The 24,409-nt window shown below is 35.2% G+C and overlaps 1 protein-coding gene across 1 annotated transcript in view; it reads right to left on the reverse strand.

Moving 5' to 3' along the window:
• The window catches only part of LRRC9 (leucine rich repeat containing 9), a 110,886-nt gene that overhangs the window by 83,790 nt on the left and 2,687 nt on the right, over positions 1 to 24,409 (reverse strand). Inside the window, exons 2-10 of the mRNA XM_029952182.1 lie at positions 18,510 to 18,590; positions 18,024 to 18,242; positions 16,521 to 16,661; positions 15,664 to 15,727; positions 15,292 to 15,362; positions 10,649 to 10,831; positions 5,094 to 5,249; positions 1,818 to 2,014; positions 737 to 868 (exon numbers count right to left, since the gene is read on the reverse strand). Of these exons, the coding sequence (XP_029808042.1) occupies positions 737 to 868; positions 1,818 to 2,014; positions 5,094 to 5,249; positions 10,649 to 10,831; positions 15,292 to 15,362; positions 15,664 to 15,727; positions 16,521 to 16,661; positions 18,024 to 18,242; positions 18,510 to 18,557 (1,211 nt within the window). The 5' untranslated portion in view covers positions 18,558 to 18,590. The remainder of the gene's footprint in view (positions 1 to 736; positions 869 to 1,817; positions 2,015 to 5,093; positions 5,250 to 10,648; positions 10,832 to 15,291; positions 15,363 to 15,663; positions 15,728 to 16,520; positions 16,662 to 18,023; positions 18,243 to 18,509; positions 18,591 to 24,409) is intronic.

Here is a 24,409-nt window from a genome sequence, read left to right on the forward strand (position 1 = left end):
CCCTTTGGTTGTTCCCTCACCCAAAAGTACAACCTTTTGTACCTTTGTGTTGGTTGAGGCAACATAACCACTTCCTTGTTTGTACCAGGAGGCTTCAATTTTGAAGTGTGCATGCCTGCTTCCGGCCTGTTTCTGGTGTCTCTCTCCATTTCTGTCTAAATGAACTTTTCACCCAAATTCCTGGTTTTTATGTGTATGCCTTATTTTAACTCACCGAGTCCACATGCACCCTGACTCTCGCCAGCTCTAGACAACTGGTTTGACTTTGACTATGGACCCCCAGGAAATTTGCTGTGGAGCCTCCCTCAGTGTTTGAAACCTGATTGCTGTTGTCAATCCTGCTCCTGCATTCCTTCTTTATTCTAGCTTCTCACACAATATTTAGAATGCAGGGCCATGTCCAGTTGAGAAATGAACAGTGTAAACATATATAAAATTAATACTTGGCCATAAACTTTAAAAAATTTTATTCATGCTCTTGGGCTAAGGGAAATTGGGTAAAGAGCAGTGAAGTATCATTAGGATGTTCTCAAGGTTAGCTCACAGCAGTTACGAAACAGAAAATTGTGTTGGTTGCAACAGAGGGTAACAGCCACTTTTCAGTGGATGAACATTCTATATGAGAAGTGTTTTGAAAATTAGACATTTTAAGATTTTATAAGTTGATATTTTAGCTGATGATCCTAAGCACCTTAAATTATTTTTAAGGCTGTAACTAAATTTCAAACAGACTTACCAGTCATCAGATCGAGTGCCTTCTTCAAAGTGGATATTTCCCACAGTTTCCAACTCAGTCAACAAAAATGGGATCAATAAGCCATGGCTTTTCTTCTTTTGTTTTACTTCAACATGATAAATTGTTTCAATCCTATTTAAGAAAAAAATAATTAGAGAAACCTAAATATCACAAAATTAAAATTAAAGTTAAAATAGATTTTTCTTTTAAAAAGTTGATATGAAAATACAAGGCTTTTGTCAATGGATACAGAAAGGTCGGTGTTAACAGTTAAACCAAGTAAAAGACATTCTCTTTCTGGCAATAAAAACCACCTCAGATTATGTTAACTTCAGAATATGTGAAAGTTAGAAGGCTCTCCTGGCTCTGCCACTTATGGCTGTTAGATCTTCTTATGCTGCAGGTTCTAAGTAAAATGGCAATATTAATAGTACCTACACCTGAAAAGGCTTTTTTTTTTTTTTTTAGGATTACATGCAAAATACACATAAAGCTTATAGCAAAGAATTTGGCACAGAGTAAGAAATAATTGTTACTGGTTGTAGTAGTAGTAGTAGTAGTAGTAGTAGTAGTAGTGGTAGTAGTAGTAGTAGTAGTTTTTGTTGTGGTGGTGTTTACAGGGAAAACTAACTTTATCCATTTTGTGCCCTAGTAAATAAAAAATTCTTGGTACTTACTAATTCTGCTTTACATTTCTAGTTGAAACTCAGGCAGAGTTTGTTTCTACATGATTCCAGCCAACTGTGTATGTGCTTTGCTCAGTCAGATCTATGTGGCGAGTTTCTCCACCAGTAGAAGCTCTAATATTCTTAGTTTACAGACACTAGAGCAGTAATGTGACAAGAAAGCCACTAAGGGGGGTTGCTGCGCCTAATTAAGCATTGCCTTTGTGAAAAAACCTTGTCAGCTTTGAACCAACTACGGCTATCTCTACTGGGAACGTGACTAGAAACACATTCTGTGTTTTACTTCGTAATGTAATTCTTTCCACCCCTGAGGAAGAGAACTGAACTCAACTGATAGCCTAGACATTCTGTCCCCTCATGTTTCAAATTTGAACTAGACAATTCATAAAACATACTCATCTAGTTTTTTGTTCCAGAATGTTACCCTTTCATTCAAGGCATTTAGTTTGGTCAGTATCTTCTGTTGAAGATTTGGCTCTTCTGTGACAGTTTCCCACTTCTTTGATTTTTCAAATTCAGCTACTTTATTGTTACTGGATCTATCACTGTGCCCTTTGCCAGATGCCTTGTTTTCGGCAAGTTCTCGTTCCAGCTGTTGAAATCAGTGTGCAGAGAGTGAAACATTTTAGTGGAATTATTAAATATATAATTTAAATTAACAATATAGAAATCTAGATAATAAATAGGCCAAACGCATAAAAAGATGCCAAATGTGTGATTACAACTTTGGTGCAAGTTTAGTCAGCCAATTTCTTTTGACCAAGAGACATTCTTAAATACTTCAAACATGGCAGTTCTTTTCATTAAAAATGAGAAAAGTGAAGAAATGAATTTTCAAATATTAATGATAAGCTTCCCTCTATTAAAGCCAAAGTAAAATGATAACAAATACTGGTTTTGATATAAATAAAATATAAAATTCAAATTAATGTGACTTTTATCACACCTACTTTTCAATTTTTCAGTTTTCTTTTAAGTGCTCTGGTATTCTGGAACAAAATCAACCATAGAAAATATATAAAACATGTATATCGGGATGAGTATTTTTCCTTTTGCCTCTGTCTCCTATATATGGCTCAACACAGCAGTATCTTTGCTTAAATTTTGATATTTTATTTTTTCTTGTTCATAATGGGCTTTTTGGCATTCATTTGTATTTTTTTAAATTTTGCATTTTATGTGATTTATTATGATTACTGGGGTTTTTAGCAGTCAAATTTTGGGCCTGCAGTGAGTGCCTCATTTGCCTTACCTTATTCCCAGCCTTGTAGGATTGCAAGATAAATTGGAGAGATTTTTATAAATAGAAATTTACTGATTATTTCTCCTTACCCCTATGATGGCTATATCCAGCTATTAAAAAACAAATCGAGCATATTTATAAAAATGTCTATTGTTTATCTAATCTAAAGGTATTATTTTTCACATTTTGCAGGTTTTACTTGCTACATTCATTTGCACATAAAAACAGATACAAAATGATTTCCATTTACTGGTTCATTTTTTTCTCCAAAAATGAATTTTGTTGATGTTTCATTTTAAGGTTATCTATTATATTATTAATTAAAACATGTTTATCTTAAAAAGAGTATTAAATATATTTAAAAGACTTGTTTTTTAAATTTCTATTTATTTTTTAATTTACATCCAAGTTAGTATATAGTGCAACAATGATTTCAGGAGTAGATTCCTTAATGCCCCTTACCCATTTAGCCCATCCCCCTCCAGTAACCCTCTGTTTGTTCTCCTTATTTAAGAGTCTCTTATGTTGTTGCCCCCTCCCTATTTATATATTATTTTTGCGTCCCTTCCCTTATGTTCATCTGTTTTGTATCTTAAAGTCCTCATATGAGTGAAATCATATATTTGTCTTTCTCTAATTTCACTTAGCATAATACCCTCTAGCTCCATCTACATAATTGCAAATGGCAAGATTTCATTCTTTTTGATTGCCAGGTAATGCTCCATTGTATATATATACCACATCTTCTAAAAGTCCTGGTTTTTAATGGCCGTGTACTACTCTATCTTAAGAATGAATAATTCTTCCTCTCTGGTTAAACAATTAGGTAAGTTTACAATTTTTTGTTGTTATTAATAATGTAGTGATAAATATCATATGTATGTAAATATTTATCCAAATCCTGAGAACAGAGTGCTACCAGTAGGTTTACTGGGTCAAAGGCTACAAGCATTTTTTAGGCTGTGAATATGTATGACTCAAATTATATTTCATTGGTGGTGTAGTAGTGTCACATTCATCTTCACCAGCCTGAGTACTATCATGTGTTATACTTTGACAATTTTATAGGTGAAAATGGTTGTTTGTTATCTTAATTCACAGTTGGAAATTAATAATCAGGTTAAGCTTTTCTTTCAAATATTAGTCATTTTTTCATTTCTTCTTTTGTAAAACAAAGTTTATGTACTTTTCTCAGTTCTTCTATTTGTTCTTTGTTTTATTTATGAATGTTTATACTAAGGATGTCACATTTGTCCATCCTGGTTTTTTTAAACATTTATTTTTAAGTAATCTCTACACTCAGTGTAGGGCTCAAACTCACAACCCCAAGATCAAGATCACATGCTTTACTAACTGAGCCAGCCAGATACCTCCATCATGTTTGCTGAAAACTGTTTTTAATGATCCTTTTTAGTATCAAACCATTTTACTTTTATTTTTTGCAATCAAATATACATTCTGTTCTTTTGTTATTTCTAGTTATTTCTTATATTTGTCAGGCTGAGATCAGTTAAACATATTCATCTATATATTTTTCAGTTTTTTTCATTTTTAAATTTAGGGTTTATTTTCCCCCACTGGTATTTATCTTTGGTAAAGGGTAAACTAAGACTCCAAATTCCCCTACTCCCAAATAATTTATTTTTCTAACACCATTTGTAAAATAATTATATTTTCTTATCCTAAAAAAATACAATAAGTTCTTATATGTAAAAAGTTCCACTTTGAGGTTAATAATCCTTAATTTTTCAGAGCTTACTTTTGGTAAAGGAAATCCAATTTACTCTAAGTTAAAAAAGCACACATAATATAACTACCAAAGTATAGCATGCTTTAAAGTTCTCACCTTGTTTTAATACCTTAAAAGTATTATTAAAGACATATTTTAGCACTTGAGACCAAAAAGTTACTTTTGAGCACAGCCTGAAGTAAACTTTAATAGATTTCTGTAACTTTTTGAATCATACTGAATTACGCAGCTTTTTGAGATATTTATAGGGGTGCCTGGATTTCTCAGTCAGTCAAACGTCCAGCTTTGGCTCAAGTCATGATCTCACAGTTCGTGGGCTCATCGGGCTCTGTGCTGACAGCTAGCTCAGAGCCTGGAACCTACTTCCGGTTCTGGGTCTCCCTCTCTCTCTGACCCTCCCTTGCTTGCACTGTCTCTCTCTGTCTCTCAAAAATAAATAAAAAACATTAAAAAAATAAGACATTTATAAATTTATAAGCCTCTACCTTTATACAGTTGTAGATATCTAAGCACACAATGAAGCTTGGTCAAGCAAATGGAATCAAAGAGGCAAACTTGCAAATATTAATAAAAAATTATTTCTATATGTGTATACATATATATAATTTAAAAGATAATGCTGTCTTATGCCAGTTTCCGAAGATATGGCCACTAAAATTTTACAATATTTAATCTTACATTTTTTTTCACAAAGCTAAATAATTTTATTCTTTCTTCTGGTAGTTTCCGTAACTTGCATCTTTGTTCATTCAATTTTTCAAGGTCTTCATTAAGATGCCTCTGAACAGTTTTTATACGCATATTGTAATACATTATTTTTTTCATTGCTGTGGTCTAAAAGGAAAAAACAAAAAATCAGCTGTAGCAAAAAACATTATTATTTATTAATATTGTTATTAATGTAGCATACATTATTAAGTATTGCTAGCATTATGGGAATGTGATATGTTCTATCTAACCACTAGAAAATTTTACATGCTCAATTACTCATAATGATGATAGCTGACATGATCATGGCTATACAGAGCGCTATATTTAAACTTAATAAGCAAAATACAAATTTCCAAAGATTTTCTTTGTGGATAATATTTTAAGTTGAGGCAAATTCATATTTATTTGGAGGATGACAACATAAAGTGCTTCCAGATAGAATTCAATTTACAAAATCTTATCATTTAGCTAACGAAGCATACTGGTAAAGCAAATAGGTCACCTGAATTACTCCTATTTGATTGACTTAGGGAAAAAACACTTTGAAAAGCATTAAAAGCAAATGTAACATTATTCAATTTATTTTTGAAAAGTATAGGTAAGAAATAGACTTTGATTTTCCTCCCAATTCTATAAAAGGATGCTCTAAATAAAATTGTTTTAGATTGAGCAAATGACTAAATTTTCAATCTAATCCCATTACCTAGAATATCTCAATACCAGTTGATCATCTAGTTATAACAAATATATAATAAATAGACTAAATCTATGATTAAGAAATACACCAGCTAAATGGTGCTTACAAGTAATATTAGTCAAAAAGAACTATCTGAGGAGAAAATAAGCAAATCAGATGCTTATTAAATGTGACCTAGTTTTAACTGTTTACCTGAAACAATGAAGGCATTTCTCTTTATTAGTGAATCTGTCCATTAAATAATCTGGAAGGCTTGCACACTGCTCTGGACATGTATTTTCATAAATGTAGGCTCTTGTTATGTGATTTTTTTTTGTTAGAAAGTGGGTAATCAAGATCCCAACAGAATTATTTGGCATAAAATATAGAATAGAGACAGATATATGGCATGATGAACAGGCCAAAAGAATTCCCTTTCCCAACATATTAAGAAGTTCTGAAATTGAAATCACTAAATTCCTCTGCAAAAAAGAAGGCATTAGTGACAGAGAACATTTCAGGAAAAAAACATGCTTGCAGGATGATGAGTAATAAATAAGAAATTTCTGATAAAGAAGAGCTTATTTTGGAAGGGCAACTGAGTTAGAAGAAAAACTGTAATTCAGGAAATGGCAAATAGTGTTAATTTTGTGCCTATTTGGAGAAAATGGAAAATCCAATGAAAAATGCTTTCAGTCAGTGAAAACATTTTCTACTGAATTCTTAAATCTAAAACAAGAGAACATGGGTAAAGATCGGATTGCTAAATAAAAGATAAGTTTCCAAGTTAAATTTGAACTTCAGGTAAACAATAAATCATGTTTGAGTGTAAGTGAAAATTATAACTAAGGTTAATAAATATATATTAAAACATTATGTGTTGTTTACCCAAAATTCAAATCTAACTTGGGAGTCCCTTATGGGGGGAACAAAAATACTGTTTTTATTTTGTTTGTAATTTTTATTTTTGAATAAGTAATATACTCATGTTTCAAAAACCAAAATGATTAAAAAATACACCATGAAAAGTACTTCCCACACCTGCTTCCCATCTGCCCCACCTTCCACAGATAACTACTGATATCAGTTTCTAGTGTATCTCTGCACAGTTTTTTCTACCTTATTATTATTTTATTTTATTTGTTTTAAAAGAGAAAGCATGAGTTGGGGAAGGGCAGAAAGAGAGGGAGCAAGAGAGAATCCCAAGCAGGCTCTGCTCTGTCAGCACAGAGCTCGATACAGGCTCAAATCCACAAACTGCGAGACCATGACTGGAGCCGAAGTCAGATGCTTAACTGACGGAGCCACCCAGGCTCCCCATTTTCTACTTTATTTTTATATTTTATTAAGAAAATACCTATATCTGCATTTGGGAACATAAATTGTGATATTTTACTATTTCTGAACTCTTCAATGATCACTTAGTGTGTCATAACAATAAATAAGAGTTATCAATCAGGCTTTTTTTGTCCTTGAGAGATTTTACAAAGATTTTGTAAAAATGGGGAAGACTGTGTTGTAAACTGTATGTAAATAGCAAATCAACTTCGTAGGCTTACTATATTCAACTTGCTTTTTTGCGTTTGGATTTTGAAAATGTCAAACTCATTTTCACTATTCCACTTTGGTGGAATTGCTTGCCTGTTACAGTTTTAAAAAGTGTGTGTGGTTTGTTTTTTTTTTGAAAAATAGCATAACTATAATGCTAAATTCAGTTGCATGTATGTACTAAGGTAAAATTTGTTCCGTAAGTTTCTTTGATTACTAAAAACGAATGAAAAGTCATAGGCTCAACTACAGTTTCATAGTGGTTATTTTTATAGTACTTAACAATTCAAATGTACTCTTATGCCCGTTAACTCACAGGATCCCTACAATAACATTTAGGACAGGTACTATTTTTATCATCGCTATTTTAATAGTTCTGAGAAAGCTGAACTTTGGGAAGGGAAAGGCCTTGCCTGAGTGGCAGGTTGTGACGGATGCAACTGGGGCTTGAATCCAAGTCTTCTGATTTGAACTCCCAGGGTCTTCCCCCTTCCCCATGCTGACTCCCTGCTGGTCCTCCTGACTTCACTTGCCTCTTATAGTTCGCACAAACTACTCCACAGTCATGGGTGAAAATGTGAAGAATCGACAGTACTCTGCTCAAGAGTTTCCCACACTGGAGAACTGCCAAAAACCCTGGCACAACCTGTTCTCCGATGAATGGTAATGAAGAAAGCCTCCTGGAAATCTGTATGCAGTCCTTACAGAAAGCACTTTGAATGTGAAAAATCATCTTAATCTAAATCAAAAGCTGAGGTATATTATTATATAATACATCCTATTTTTGGTTTGAAAGGGTGAAGAAAGGATAAATATTTTATAGTGGGGAAACTTGAAATATAATGACATAATTTAAGAGAAGATATCATGAATTGTGTAACAATTCTTTACTTTGTTCTTTAAATAATACTACTTCTGACATATACAAGACTAAACCAAATGTGTGACAGTCTTGGGCAGAATGTCAAAAGAACCTGCTTTTCTTAGTTCTACCATCTCATCAGCAGGTTCCTCCTCTCTCCCCAGTCTCCACACCCAGCTGATACACTTCTCCATTTACACCATTCCCTGGGTGATTTATCCCGTCCTTGGCTCCATGTACCATCTTTTTGCCTTCCATTCTCATATTTATATCTCCAACCCAAGCAACTCACTTAAATAGCAGACTCATATACCCAATTACTTATTAAACATATCCTCTTATATGTCCAAAAGATTGCTCAAAATTTATATGCCTAAAATTAAACTGTGATTCTTCCTTTTAACAAACTTCTTCCATATTCTTCCTCATCCCATTAAACAGCAACTTCTTCCCTCCTTCAGTTGCTCAGGCCAATAACTTGGAATTATTCTTTCTTTCCTCTGTACGTCGCATCCAGTCTATCAGAAAATCCAGATGGGTTCCACCTTCTAACTACTAGAGAATCTGACTACTTTTCACCACCTCTTCTACTATCACCTTATATCAAACCATCAACACCTCTCGTTCAAGTTAATGGGATCTAACTGGTTTCTCTGTGCTCATCTTTCCCCTCAAATCTTCTATTCTTAATCCATTAGCCAGAAGGGTCCCTTTAAAACATAAGTAACATAAGTCATTTTGTCTCTCCTCTGCTCAAAATTTTCCAAGGGCTCCGCCTCACTCAAAGTAAAAGCCAGAGTCTTTATAACATCCTACAGTTTCATCTTATCTCCCCGCCCCCCAATTCCTGTCTTCATCTCTTCTCTTCCTCTCACTTACTCAGCTCCACCCACACTAACCTCCTGTTCTTCAAATATAAGAGGCACGCTCCTGCCTCAAGTTCTTTGCATTTGCTGATCTCTGAAAAGCTTGCTCTCTTACTTCCTTCAGTCTATGCCCAAGTGTTGCCTAAGAAAATCCTTTCCCAACAATTCTATTTACAATAGTCAACACTCCTCCCTCTGCCCCTACCTATAATTCTGTTTCCTTCACCCTTGTTTTATTTTTCTCCATAACATTTATCACTATCTGACATACTAGTTGTTTTCTTATTTAGTTGCTGAGTATCTGTCTTCTCTCACAAGAATGTCAGCTCCAAGCAAGCAGAGATTTTTGTCTGTTCTGGTCATTCTATATCTCTAGGGTCTCAGCTGTGCTTAGAATGTAATAGGTATTAAATATTTGTTAGCTAAATTAATAAGCCAAGTCATTTCATAAAGTATGAACACCAGCTCATTTGAAGAAACTGATGTAGAACTCTGCAGATGGTAACAGAAATCTTAAAAAAAATATAGTTGTCACTGTGAAGTTTTCCTCTCATTTTTGACTTAACAGTATTAGAGGAGACATTCTTCCCTGAATCTCCACTGACTCTGAACGTCTGCTAGTAGACAAGAACTCTAGCCCTTTGCTTAATATTGTAAGACAGTTCACTTTTTAGACTAGGATGGGAGAGGATCATCTTAGTTTTGGAAAAAACAGAGGAGAATGGAAGCTGAGAATAAATCCTCAGGTTAGCAAGAGAAGAGAAATAAGATAAATGGATAAAGGAATTCTTTATGTCAAGATGAGAGATGAACCACAGAAGAGGACAGGAGGGCCTCACGTGGGGGCATCCACATGCTTGGCACACTCTAAATACTCAAAACCTATCTACTGGACAGTTAACTGAATGAACGAATGTGGCTCACTGGACTGGAAGGAGAAGAAGAAATATAATCTGGAATGACTATGAATAAATATTGTGAATTCCTATGCACTCCATTCTGAAAGTATAGATCCTTTGGTGGCATGTGAAAGGAGCCCCTTTCCTGGGAGGTACACCCTCAGTGGCAGCCCAGGAATCGGTCTCTTCAAGGTTTGAAGGATCTCCAAGATTCTGGCAGTGTGGGTAGATACACTTCTAGGGAACCCCAAATCATCTTTAACTATATTAAAATCTACCTAATTCCCGCATACTACCACCAACCATGGATATTTTCTAATTTTGATATGTAGTATTCCATTTCTACTTTACTTTGGCCTTATGTATTTTTGTATACATAGCACTAGTTCACTTCTTGTTAACACTGATGATAATTTTTCAGATTTATTTCTTTTAGTTTTTATAAGTTCTAATGTTTTTCTATTACTTTGCCTTCTAGTACTGTCATGAACATTGAGATTCTAGAACTAATATTATTGTTTATATATATTTATATGAAATATCCAGCTCACTGGGACAAAACTAGAGTTGGTGACAAGAACTGACAAGATAGTACTACCTACCATATGTGGACACAGCCAAGAAGCAGTTAATTAAACAAGTCACAGATATCTGAATAAGGATGCACTTACATATGCCAAATCCTTGATCTCTTTTGCTGACACATCAAACGTGTCAAGTCTTTGAAGGCCAGGCAAGTGATACAATACATGAGTGGAATAATTACACAGCAGACAAACTGGATTGGTTTTATACTGAGGATCATTCAGACATAAATCCTTTAAGCGATGCAGCCTGGTTAAGTTAGTGAGGTCCTAAAACAATAGCAATGATAATGTTCAATTAATTAATTGCAACTTTCCATTTATTTTTTACATACACATTTTATTTTTAAGTCATCTCTACACCCAACATGGGGCTTGAACTCATAACCCTGAGATCATCAGTCTCATGGCCCACCAACTGAGCCAGCCAGGCATCCCACAGCTTTCCTTTTCTAAAGGAGCCATTTGAACACTTAAGATCCCCCATAATTTAATGTAATGCATTTTAATATGTGCTTAAATATTTTAAAGTGATTTAGATTGAGAAAATGTTTTTTTCTCCTAGTGAAAAACATGTCAACTACATGAAGAATAGATAACAATAATTAAATAGCAGACTCTCTAAACTATGCATTTAAAAAATAAAAGACCAAAGCGTATTTACTAAATCATGTATTCCACCTAGAACCTTGGAGTCACACATTTATTTGTTAAGACAACGGTTGAGCACATTTATTTGTTAAGACAACGTTGCCTCCTCCATGCAGCCCCTTTGCTAACTATTGTCGCTAGTGCAACTGCAGGTCTCCAGCTCCCTTTGCCACCATTTCCCACCCTGACCACCCTGGGAACACTGCTCACCTGGGCCATCAGATCTGTTTTTCTCATCAAAGACTAGGGGACCCCTGTTCTATTATATATATCACTGATTTCTAGGCTTTTTTTTTTTCTGTAAATGCCTTTTCTCCCAGTTAATGGCAACTGAAACCTAGCTTTATCAAGAGAGCCCCTTTTTTCCTCACATTCAATGGAGGGGGAGGGATTGATAATGCACTTCCAGACCAAAGTTTTTCCTGAAAATATTTTATCCTGAAGTTTAGGTCCTTGTTTACACCTTCCTTTCTTTGGTATCTGGCCCTTGCTTAACTCTTCAGTCTTCTCTCTTCTACTTCAACTCCTAACATTTCACGTTTTAGTTGTGCTGAACAACTTGAAATTTCAGAATGTGCCAGACCCTATCTTATCTTTCTTTATACCTTCATTCATGCTGTTGCCTTTGAGTGGATTGAACTCCATCCCGGGTTTACCTCTTAATCTGTCAAAACTCAATCTGGTATTGTCTTTTCTGGGAGTCTTTTCTACCCCAAGTTTGGGGCAGATGCTCCTCCTATGAACTCTCTTAGCCACTGAGTTTACCTTTGTTATAGAATCTATCACAACTCTATTATCAATTTCTTATGCACACACAGTCTATAAGCTAAGAGTCTATATGGGCTTTGGCCCTCAGTCTACAAAGTAGGAATGGTGATTGCACTTTTAAAGTGTTGAAAAAAACTAAAGAAGAATTCACAACAGAGGCCTGTTGTAGGAGAGTACTATGACGGGGCTGGCCTTCAACAGATGCAATGCTAGTTAGTAGATTCAGAATCAGAGTTAAGGGAAATCCAAAACAAAAACCAGGAGGCATTATCCTAAAAATAAAGTATGAATGGAATGAGGAAGTAAGTAGTGAAGTCAGGATGTTGGAGTCAAAAGTAAGACAGGGTCAGGTGGCCAATGTGTGTCCAAACTCTCTGGCCAAGTGAAAACTTGGCTCAACTAGCTGGTCCTGAGGCTCTTAGTGGGCTCATGGCAGAAGTGGGACTAGGTGGAGTTTATCTGTCTGAAATGGAGATTTCTGGACAGAGTTATGCAGAGAATTATTTGGCCAAATTCTGCAGGAGCAAGGAAGGTAAACCATTAGACTGTTACAAGGAGAAAACACCCACTGTTCTGGTTTGCTGTGTTGCCTTTGACCATCAGTCTGGGCCATGGTGGATAGGAACTTTGAAATCTTATACAGGAACTTCCCCTAACCCCCAGCTATATTCAAAAGTCAAATGACATTGGCGTCTACAAAAGCACAAAATCTCACTGAAAGTTAATGTTGTGGTAATGGACAGAAAGTAGCACAGAAGTTATTCCATCACCACCAGGATAGTATCTTCTTAGGGCGGGTGGAAAGGTTAGAGATGAAAAATCAAGGTAATAGTGTTTCAAGAACATTCCTAATGTGAGAATAGTAAAAGTTGCTGTGAATCATGTTTCAATGTTTTTCTGAAAAACAGCCATTATTATAGAGCACTGTTTAAATTTTATGCCATATAATAAATATTTACAATCCAAATTTTTATCCTCAGTTTTTGATGAGGAGATTGAAATAGAATAAGTTAACATAATTAAAGTGACAGTAATAATAAAATAGCATATCTATTGAGTGATTATTGTGTGCTAGTCATTATTTTAAGAGCTTTACATTATTATTTTGCTTACATTTTATGTTACCATTATACAGTGCTGCCTCCGGCTTGTGGCAGTGCTAGATGTGACAGATCTTCCTATGCAGTGCTAGCCATAGTAAGATAAACTTCTACATGACTTCTTGGTAGGACAATACCTTATCCTCGAGCACTGTCTGCTTATCTTCAGCTCAACTCATGACTCTCTCCCTCTGGGACTCTGTCCCAGCAACAGACTTCTACTAGTTTCTTGAATTTGCCATGCTCTTTCTACCACTTAGGTCCTTCACACTTTGCCTGGAATGCTATTTCCCGAGGCACCTCATGTCTCATGAGTTAGCTTAAAGTGACCTCCCACAGCGTTTGGTGTTTATCTTTCATAGCTCACTCTGCTCTCTTCTGCTGATGTTATCCAAATATACCCCATGATTTCTTACCTCCATGTCTTTGTGCATAATGTACTCCACACTTTAGAATGCTTACCTCTCACTGCATGTATTTTTAATTTTTATTTATTTTTAGTAATCTCTATATCCAACGTGGGGCTGGAACTCATGACCCCAAGATCAAGAGTCCCTCCCATTGCATTTGTAGAAGATCCTCCTCTAATGCCTGCTGAAATTCTGTCAACCCCTAAGTGTTCATATCTAATATTTCCTCTTGACTCTGAATAATAAAATTTTGTTTAAACTTTTTGTGTTTTTAAAATTTCTTGTTACAGTGCTTATAACACGCTGCCTCATTCTATAGCTCTTTGACATCCTATAGTCTTCTTTGAGTAAAAGAATGTATTTTCATAATGATCAATTAATAATTATTTTTATAGTACATTTATTCATCTCTCTTCATTAGTCTCTAGAGGAAGTGTTTGAATATGCACTTTGAATTTGACACTGTCAAAATTACAAATGCCACGCTTTCACCCATATTGTATCCCATAAACATTAAGTCTTTTGTTTTTCTCCCTTTTATTCAAATGTTTTTTGAGATTTTACATGTCAAGTACTGCTTTAAGCATAGTGGACACAGAAGTGAACAAATAAGGCAAGGTTCTTGCACTCATGGAGCTTGTATTCTAGTCAAGGGTGTAGATACGCATGAGGAAGAAAACAAAGGGAGAGTGATAAGAGTGCTTCAGGTTAGGGAGGGTAGTAAGGTTACTGCTATTTTACCTAAATTGGGCAAGGAAGGTGTCACTAAGAACATAACATCTTAGCAAAATCCTTAAAGAAATGAGGAGATGAGCCATGAAGGTATTTGAGGGAAGAATATCCGAGCAAGTGCAAAGGCCCTACAGTGAGAGAGATAGCTATATTCAAGGACCAGCGAGGGGACCAGAGCAGCTGGAATGGAGTAAACAAAGGTGAAACTGGTAGCAGTGTGGTCAGAGACACAGTGTGGGGGAAGCCAAGGGTAAGTTTTGAGCAGAAGAGTCATTTGATCTGACATAGTTCTTGAAGGAGCAAGTAGTGAAAAGGTAAATGCAAGGAGACCTGTTAGGAAGCTTTCCCCCCAATCCCAATTGCAGGTTAGAGCTGATGGCGTCTTGAACCAGGTTAATAGAGATATAGGTGGTAAAAAATGGTCAGACTGGACATATTCCGAGTAGAGCCAATAGAATTTGCTGGACTGGATATGGGTTATGAAGAAATAAGAGGAGTAAAACAATGCCTCGAAGGGTTTTGGCTTATGTTATTAAGAAAATGGAAATGCCATTTAAAGAGGTAGAGAAAGCTGCAGACGATGGTTCAGTGAAGGGGAAATCAGTTTGAGTTAGGATAGGAGATGTCTATAGTTCTGGGGAGTTATAAAGTATAAATAGAAATAGCTGTTAGAGAAAGTAGAAATTTAGGAGTAATAAATGAATAAAAGGTATTTAAAGTCATAAGATATGATGAAATTAAAGAATGGATGCAGATAGCAATGAGAAAAGATCCTAGGCCTAACCTGAAGGAGTCCATTTTTTAGATGTTAGAAGATGAAAAACTTGAAGAGGTGCAGCCAGAAAGATCAGAGGAAAACAAAAGGAAGTACATAGTTTCTTGTTGGGTTTTAATAGTATCAGATCAGCAGGATAACTTAATCAGCTACCTCTAAAATTTCCAAGAGCATTGGCTAGTCCAAAATAATTAAATAGTTCCTTAAAAGGGAACTATTCAGTACATTTTCTGCAATCAGGTGGTTCATGATCTAGGTTGCTAAATAAAAGTAGGCTGTTTCAGGTAAACATACCTTGAAAGAACATATTTGGTTACCAGAAAGGTTTAATCTTTCCAGTTGTTCATTGGGATCAAGACATCGACCTTTAATTTAAAAAACAAGATGAAAGAAAAATCAAATTTCTTATTTACCTCATGCTATAATATTTTTTAGTTACATATGATCATCATTTCTTGCATATAAGTTAGACTAACAGTAACATTGTAGAGTTAGTAACAACTGGTTAATGGGTAACATTTTCACATCCTGTAATCATAGATTTAGAAATGCTTTGCAAAATGTCATACAAAAGAGTCTAAAAAAAAGAAATCTCAGAATGTACTTCTCATACTGATAAAAAATGATTGTCGCATTATCTCATGTTCCAAATGAAACAGTACATACCAATGCTGCTTATTAGATTTCCAGCAAGGTTGAGGTCATTTAAATTCTTCAAAGTTTGCAAACCCTAAAAAGTTAGACAATATAGAAAATTTTTTATTTTTTTAATGTTTTTATTTATTTTTGAGTGACAGAGAGAGTCAGAGCATGAGTTGGGGAGGAGCAGAGAGAGAGGAGGACACAGAATCTGAAGTAGGGTTCAGGCTCTGAGCTGTCAGCAGCACAGAGCCCGACACGGGGCTCGAACTCATGAACCGTGAGATCATGACCTGAGCTGAAGTTGAACGCCCAACTGACTGAGCCACCCAGGCGCCCCTAGACAATATAGAATTTAGAAGTCAGTAAAATATATACTTATAAATAATCTGATCAATCTGGTTAGTTTTCCAAGTGTTCTGAGCAGTGGGTGCTGTGTACTTCACAAACACAGAAGCTAAGTTGGTGTCTCAGTGAACCCATCTTTGTTTCCCTGGAACGTGGAGAGAATTATTGCAGGAGGAGGGAAGGGGGAGGGGAGTGGAGAGGAAAGGAGGAAGCCGAGTAGGAAGACAAACACATCATACAGAGTGTGTTTATAATCCTTGGCAAGTTACATATAAATTCTCTAAATCTCTATTTATTTTAACCTTCAAAGAAGAAATAATATCTTATCTCCCAGGCTTGGTGGGAGAAACAAAGAAAACAATGTATATGAAGTTTCATACACATCATAAAATGCTGTGTACATGTTAGTCTTTCTTAACAATAATTAAACTAGTCACAAATATTTTGGCCTTTAAGCATAATATTATTTTGGACATTGTGATTAAAACTCCACAGGAGCAATTGACTTTACATATAAATTATTGAAATTATCTTACCTCAATATTTTTAATTGTATTGTGGTTCAGCCAAAGAACCTCCAATCTTAATAATTTCTCTAAATTTTCTATCTTGGAAATTTTATTAAAATATAAATACAATTTCTCTAAATTTCTACATTCCTGAAGACCTTCAATTTTCTGTAAAAAAAAAAAAGAAGACTGAATAGTGTTAACATATGTTTTGGAATTAATCCTTTTAAGAGAGTAGATTCTAAGCACATTTTCTTTTAAAAAATCACATTTATTGAAAAATCAATATCCAGCAAAATGAACTAAAATTTTTAAAGAAAAAAAAAACAGGGGTGCTTGGGTGGCTCAGTTGATTTCGACTCAGGACATGATCCCAAGGTTTGTTAGATGGAGCCCCATGTCAGTCGGGCTCCATGCTGAGGAGGGAGCCTGCTTAAGTGCTTGAGTGCACTCTCTCATTTTCAAATAAAAAATATAAATAAAGAAAAGGAAAAACACATGTAATCCTTCCACCTAAATACAACTATTTTCAATTCTCATATTCTTTTAAAATTTTAATCAACTCTACCTATTTTTACACTATGATCATAATATATATATAATTTTGTGGATTTTTTAAAACTTAAGACCATCTGAAATGTCTTCATAATCATTCACATAATGATATTTAATAATTACAAAATATTTCAGGAAGTTTATTTTTAAAATTTTTAAAAATATTTATTAATTTTGAGAGAGCAAGAGAAACAGTGCAAGCAGGGGAGGGGCAGAGAGAGGGATACACAGAATCTGAAGCAGGCTCCAGGCTCGAAGCTGTCAGCACGGAGCCTGATGCACAGCTTGAACTCACCACCTGTAAGATCATAACCTGAGCCAAAGTTGGACGCTCAACTGACTGAGCCACCCAGGTGCCCTTCATGAAGTTTACAATAATTTTCTTAAAAATACCTGTATGTGTGGAATATTTGTTTCACATTTTTAAATATTATAAAGAGTACTGCAACAAATAACTTCATTCATACAGTTGTTTTTTGCTGTTGAATTACTTCTCTAGGATAAGATCTTAAAACAAGAGATTTCTGAGTCAAAAGGTATGCACTTTACCTTGACTCATGATACATTTTGCAGTCTTGCTTTCCAATACAGATGTTACAATTTTCATACAACCACTAGTGACTAAGTGAACAAATTTATTACTAAGCAATACTGGGTAATATTTGATCTGATATGATCACTAAAAAGTAGAATATGTCTATTATGTTTTGATTCTATATTTCCATTTTCTCCTTTGTAGAAGTCTATTTCTGTATTTTACCAATTTATCTGTTTACTTTGTTTTGTTTTACTGGGTAAAGGGTTTTATTGTAATTCATCATGTATGTCCCTCCCCATTCATCTATTTTGGATTCATGACTCACACATGTATTTCAAGGAATTTTTTTTCCAAAGCCAAAGAATTCAGCTTTACTGAATACTTTACTGAATACTAAAGAATACAAATACTTCACATAAGGTTGTGTTTACACTTACCTCTATGCAGCATTCGGCAATCCAGAGTTCTTTAAGCCGTAAACAAGTTTCTAGCCCTGATATTTCTTTTATGTCTTGAGCAACAACTGTGAGACTCATTAGATTAGGAAATAATGATAATCCAACTATACGGGGGTACCCTGAGAAAAACATCTCCAGTTCTGAAGTATCTGATCCTTCTTGTCCAACCATCTCATAAGACAAACCATTGCATAAACACTGTTTCAAAGAAGAAATTGGGTTATTGCCTATTTTAAAAAATGAAAAAATTATTTTTTGCCATTAGAAATTATAAACTGCCAGTTGTATCAATGCAGTTTTTGACTTCCACAATAAGGAAAGTCATACCATGTATATTGGTTTTTCTCTGCTTTCCAAAGGTCATGGGGTAGAAGAAATCTCTAGGTAAGCTCCAGAAAGGAGTACAAAAATGTTCACTTAACGTTCTTGCAAATGGAGTTGAAAATAAATCTGGCTTTGACTCACCAGTTCCTTAATTATTTCTTCTTGGTTTAGGTTTTCACATTCAATCATCTTCCATTAAAAATAAAGGTCATAATAATATATCTGTTAAGAAAAGTGAGGAGTTGAAATAAATAGATTCTAGAATCATCATTCCAAGTAGAAAGGGATCTTAAAGCTACTGAGGTGGAACCACCCATGTGGCCTGAAATTTTCACCCAGTGTAATTAGCCAAGTATCTGCCTGGGTCCCAAGATAGTCCATTCCATCTTTAACGTTTTCTGTTAGAAAGTTCTTTTTTATTTTGAATTGAATTCTGTCTCTCGATAACTCCACTCCACTATTATTCTACTTCCTGGGTTCAAATAAAAGAAGGTTGTTTCCCATACTTGATGAACACGGTCATCTCTCATCTACAACTTTACCTCACTCCCCAGCTCATGTATTTCAGTTCTCTCACTAGAGATATTCCTGTTTCTCTCCTTCGAACAGGCTCCAGTTTATTCTTCCTATCACACTGCTGCGTCCCAAACTGCACACAGCTCTCTAAGTGTACTAGTGAAGAAAAGAAATCTCAGGGCTTACTGATATACCTGGCATGGGAATAAATATTTATTAAAATGAATTAGCCAGTGTTTTCATTTTAGGTGATATGAACTGCTTAATATCTAATAGCTACAATAAAATTTAACTCCATTTTTTGTAATTTTAATATGTTCATTATGTTATTCTAGATATATAATGTTTTTAAAATATAAGAGTTTAGGTTTTAATATGATGACATGACAAAGCAAAAATGGAGATACGATGTATATCAGGATCCCACTTTTTACACTAATTCCCCTATAGTTATACATCTGTGTGTGTCTGTGTGTAGATGTATATGCATGTGTGCATATGACTATGTAAGGATAAACTATGTAAAGATACATACTAAGTGGTTAGCATGAGTTGTTAACATGCCGGTGAAAGCTGAATGCAAGGTAACTAATATTAACAACCTAGTATGTCTCTCTTTACTTATAATAGGCATGAGAGGTTGGACGGGGACAGATCTAGGCAAAACTGGAAAAGAAAAAAAAAACTTTTCAAAAGCATGTTTAGTACTGTATAGTATGAATAGATAAACCATTTATTTATCCATTCTACTGTTAGTAGACTTTCAGACTGTCTCCAGTTTGAAGTCAAATAGTGTTTTTCTGAACATTTTTATCACACAAGACATTAGTGCACATTTAGTCTGAGTTTATACCTAGAGGTGGAATGAGAAAGAAACTATTGTTGTATACAACATGGATGATTCACACAAGCACAATATTGAGCAAAGGAAGACACACACACACAGTGAGGTTCATGCTGTGTGGCTCTGTTCATATAAAATTTGAAGGCAAACCAATCTATGATTTTAGAAGCAGTCTAGTATAAAGGACAGTAGTTACCTTTCAGGGGTGGGTGACTAAGAGGAGACAAAGAAGGACTCTGGAGTGCTGATGAAGATGTATTTTGCGATCTGTGTGGTGATTAAAGGACTACATTCACTTTGAGAAAATAAAAGAGTAGATATCTAAGATTTTGTGTGATTTCTCTATATATGTTATACTTAGAATGAAGTTTTATTTAAATATATGTTTAAAAAGTATATGCCCACTTTCATTCAATCATAATTATATACATATACAGGTGTGCACATAAATTAAAATATTAAGAAAAAAGAATTGGTGACTTGAGTCCATGTATTTACCTATCCTCCCTCCCTAAATCCCAATAAAATGACTAGGGAAATATGAAAATGAGAAAGGAATGTGTAACAGTGCTAGGAAAAGGGCATTGATTGTCAGAGATATTCAGAAAGGTATGTTGTTGCTGTTGTTATTTTAATTTAAACTTCAATATTGTTAATGTACAGTGGTATATTAATTTCAGGTGTACAATGTCGTACTTCAACATTCTACAAGTTACACAGTGTTCATCATTATAAATGTACTCTTAATTCTCTTCACCTGTTTCACCCATACCCCCACCCACCTCCCATCTGGTAGCCATCCATTTATTCTCCCTAGTTAATCTCCCTAGCCATCCATCTCTCCCTGTTTTGGGAAGAGATGGGGAGAGGGAGGGAGCAGTAAAAAAAATAATCTGTTTTGGGGGGTGGCTCAGTTGGCTAGGTGTCTAACTCTTGGTTTCAGCTCAAGTCATGACCTCATGGTTTTTGAATTCAAGCCCCACATCAGGCTGTCTTGACAGTGCAAAGCCTGCTTGGGATTCTTTCTCTCCCTCTCTCTTTGCCCACACCTCCCTCCCCCACTCCCTCGCACACACACTCTCTCTCTCTCTCAAAATAAAGAAATCAACTTTAAAAAGTGGAATCTATTTTTTGGTTTCTCTCTTTTCCTTTGTTCCTTTGTTTCTTAAATTCCACACGAGTGAGATTACATGGTATTTGTCTTTGACTAGCTTATTTCTCTCAGCATTTTATACTGTCTATATTCATCCCTGCTGTTGAAATGGCAAGATTTTGTTCTTCTTTATGGCTGAAAAATATTCCACTGTGTGTGTGTGTGTGTGTGTGTGTGTGTGTGTGTGTATCACCTCTTCTTCATCCATTCATCTATCAGTGAACACTTGGGCTGCTTCCACAGTTTGGCTATTGTAAATAATGTAGCAATAAACACAAGGGTGCATATATCCCTTTAAATTAGTGTTTTCCTATTCTTTGGGTAAATATCCAATAGTGCACATACTGTATAAGAGTGCAGTTCTATTTTTAATTTTTGAAAGAACCTCTATACTGTTTTCCACAGTAGCTACACTGGTTTGCATTCTCACAAGCACTGCATGAGGATTTCTTTTTCTCCACATCCTTACTAACATTTATTATTTCTTGAGTTTCTGGTTTTAGCCATTCTGATAGATGTGAGGTGATATCCTATTGTGGCTTTGATTTGCATTTCCCCGATGATGAGTGATGTTGAGCATCTTTTCATGTGCCTTTTGGCCATCTTGAATATCTTCTTTGGAGAAATGTCTGTTCATGTCTTCTAACCATTTTTTTTAAATTGGGTTATTTGTTTTTGTGTTTTGAGTCAGTATTTTGGATACTAACCCCTTATCAGATATGTCACTAGCAAGTGTATTCTCCCATACAGTAGATTCTCTTTGGTTTTGTTGATTGTTTCCTTTGCTGTGCAGAAGCTTTTTATTTTGATATAGTCCCAATAGTTTATTTTTGCTTTTGTTTCCCTTGTTTCAGAAAACATATTTAGAAAGATATTGCTATGACCAGTGTAAGAGAAATTACTGCCTGTGCTCTCTTCTAGGACTTTTATGGTTTCAGGTCTCACATTTAGGTTTTTAACCCATTTTTAGTTTATTTTTATGTATTGTGTAAGAAAGTGGCCCAACTTTATTCTTTTGAATGTAGCTATCCAGTTTTCCCAACACCATTTGTTGAAGAGACTTTTCCCCATTGCATATTCTTGCCTCATTTGTTGAAGATTAATTGACCATATAATTGTGGGGTTTTTCCTGGAGTTTTTATTCTGTTCTATTGATCTATGTGTCTATTTTTGTACCAGTACCATACTGTTTTGATTACTACAGCCTTGTAATATAACTTGAAGTTTGAATTGTGATGCCTCCAGTTTTGTTTTTCTTTTTCAAGACTGCTTTGGCTATTTGGGGTCATTTGTGGTTCCATATGAATTTTAGGATTTTTTTTGTACTAGTTCTGTGAAAAATGCTGTTGGTATGTTGATAAGGATTGCATTAAATGTATAGATTGCTTGGGGGTAGCATAGGCATTTTAACAATATTTGTTCTTTCAATCCATAAGTATGGAATATCTTTCCATTTCTTTGTGTAATCTTCAATTTCTTTCATCAATGCTTCATAGTTTTCAGGGTACAGGTCTTTCACCTCTTTGGTTAAGTTAATTCCTGAGTATTTTATTAGCGAAAGGTCTTTTGAATGAAAATGAAGTAGACGGCATAAGACTGAGAGAAAAGCCCATCAGTATAAACCAGCCTCAAATTCAATGTACCAAGGAATTTATAAAACTATATTAAAAATTCCCCAAACTCAGAGCAGCAGTGATTGGGAAGATGGTGGCTGTAAGCCATCCAAAGGAATCAAATCAAAGGACTTTGAGATCTATATTAGAGTCTGTATTTGTACTCCAGCTTTGTAAATTGGAGACACAGTCTGACCATGCTGAGTTGAGAAGGGGAGGGTCCCCAGCTAGCACCAAAAAGAAAAATAAGAGCCAGAAAATTATTCTAATACACTAGAATCTCTACTAATTCGTCACTTACTTCTTAATATATGTGTTGAGGAACTAATATTTATCAGTCAGAAAATGATAGAGGTTGGAAGAAAGAAAATACTTCTCTATAAGGTAGCATCTGCATAAAGAGGTGAAGGAAATGAGAGAGTGTGAACTATGAGGAAATCTGGAGAAAATGCATCCAGGCAGAGGGAAGAACACATGTAAAAAATAGGGTGAAAGGATACTTGGCATGTTTGCAGAACAGCAAGGAAAATGATATGGCTGGAGCACAGCCAGAGAAATAGAGACTGGTAAGATGTGATACCAGAAAGATATGGCAGGGACAGATCATGTGCTGTCTTGCGATTTTTAGGCTTTTTTTATGAAGATTTTTGGGAGAGAGTAACATGAGCTGTCTTAAGTTTTGAAAAGGATCACCCTATCCACTTTGTTGAAAATAGACTGTAGGTGTCTCCGGTAGAAGCAGAGAGGCCAGTTAAGAAATACTTGTAATAATATGAGTGAGAGAGGATGGTGGCTGGGGTAGGGTAGCGGTAGTGGGGATGGTGAGAATGGTCAGATGATGGATCTGTGATGAAGGTGATACTGATCTTCCCTTCTTTGACTGCCATCAGCAACTGTCTCTTTAACCCATTCTTAGGCACCCCCAATATATTACAGCACAGGCGGCAGGAGTAGCCAGGCAAGGGAGCACTTAGCAAGGAACAACTTTGAAAGGATTAGATACTCTACCAGAGGCCCATCCATAGATGTGGGCAATAGTCTTCCCTTCCTAGGCTTATTCAAATGCCACATTAAGTAAAGGAGGGCCTTTACCACTCCTTCTCATCAGAAAAGCAACCCCTACATTCTGGTTTAGTGTCTGTGAACACTAAAGGAAAGCCTGCCTTCCCACCACCACACAAGGAAAAAGCCTGTCCTCTGTATATCCAAAGTCACCAAATGGCAATTCCAGTTATCTAATCTATGTCCAAGATGTCTATTCCAAAAGAAATCAACTGTTCCCGTTATTTACTAAATTATTACATATATTTGAGCCTAATTTTGAACTCTCTAGTCTGTGTTCTCCTTAGCTCTGTCTATTTAATTACTGTGGTTTATATTAATTTCCATCATATTATTTTTTAAAATTTCTTGGCTATTCTTTCATATTTATTTTTCCAAATAAACTTTATGCTTATTTTGTATTTAGTGTTTTAAAACTTCACTTGGGTTTTTGAGATTCCAGTGTAAAGCTTAATTTAGAAAGAATAACCATCTTTACAGTATTAGTCTTCTGTTTATTCATGTAGACTACTTTTTCTATGCATATGTTGGATATCAGCCTTACCTTCTGCTTCCTCTTATTTTCCTTCATCAATGCCCTCATTTAGAAAAAAAATCAGTTCCAATCCAGTAGTTAATTAGCAAAACAAAATTTAATTACAATGCTTCCAATTCTATAATTTGAAAAACTGCATCTGAATTATGAGGAGCCTGAACCTCTCTGGTATTCATAAGCCTCCTATGCTTCCTCCAGTCATAAGTAGACCCAAGGCTTTCAGCTGAAACTTTTGATCCCATCAAGAGGCGTTTCCTGTTGGCCAGCTTGTACCCGCTCTCCTCCACTTTGGGGAAGTTCTTTTCAGGGCCTGACTAA

Source organism: Suricata suricatta, chromosome 9 (genome assembly GCF_006229205.1).
Source record: "Suricata suricatta isolate VVHF042 chromosome 9, meerkat_22Aug2017_6uvM2_HiC, whole genome shotgun sequence".
NCBI classification, from domain to species: Eukaryota; Metazoa; Chordata; class Mammalia; order Carnivora; family Herpestidae; genus Suricata; species Suricata suricatta.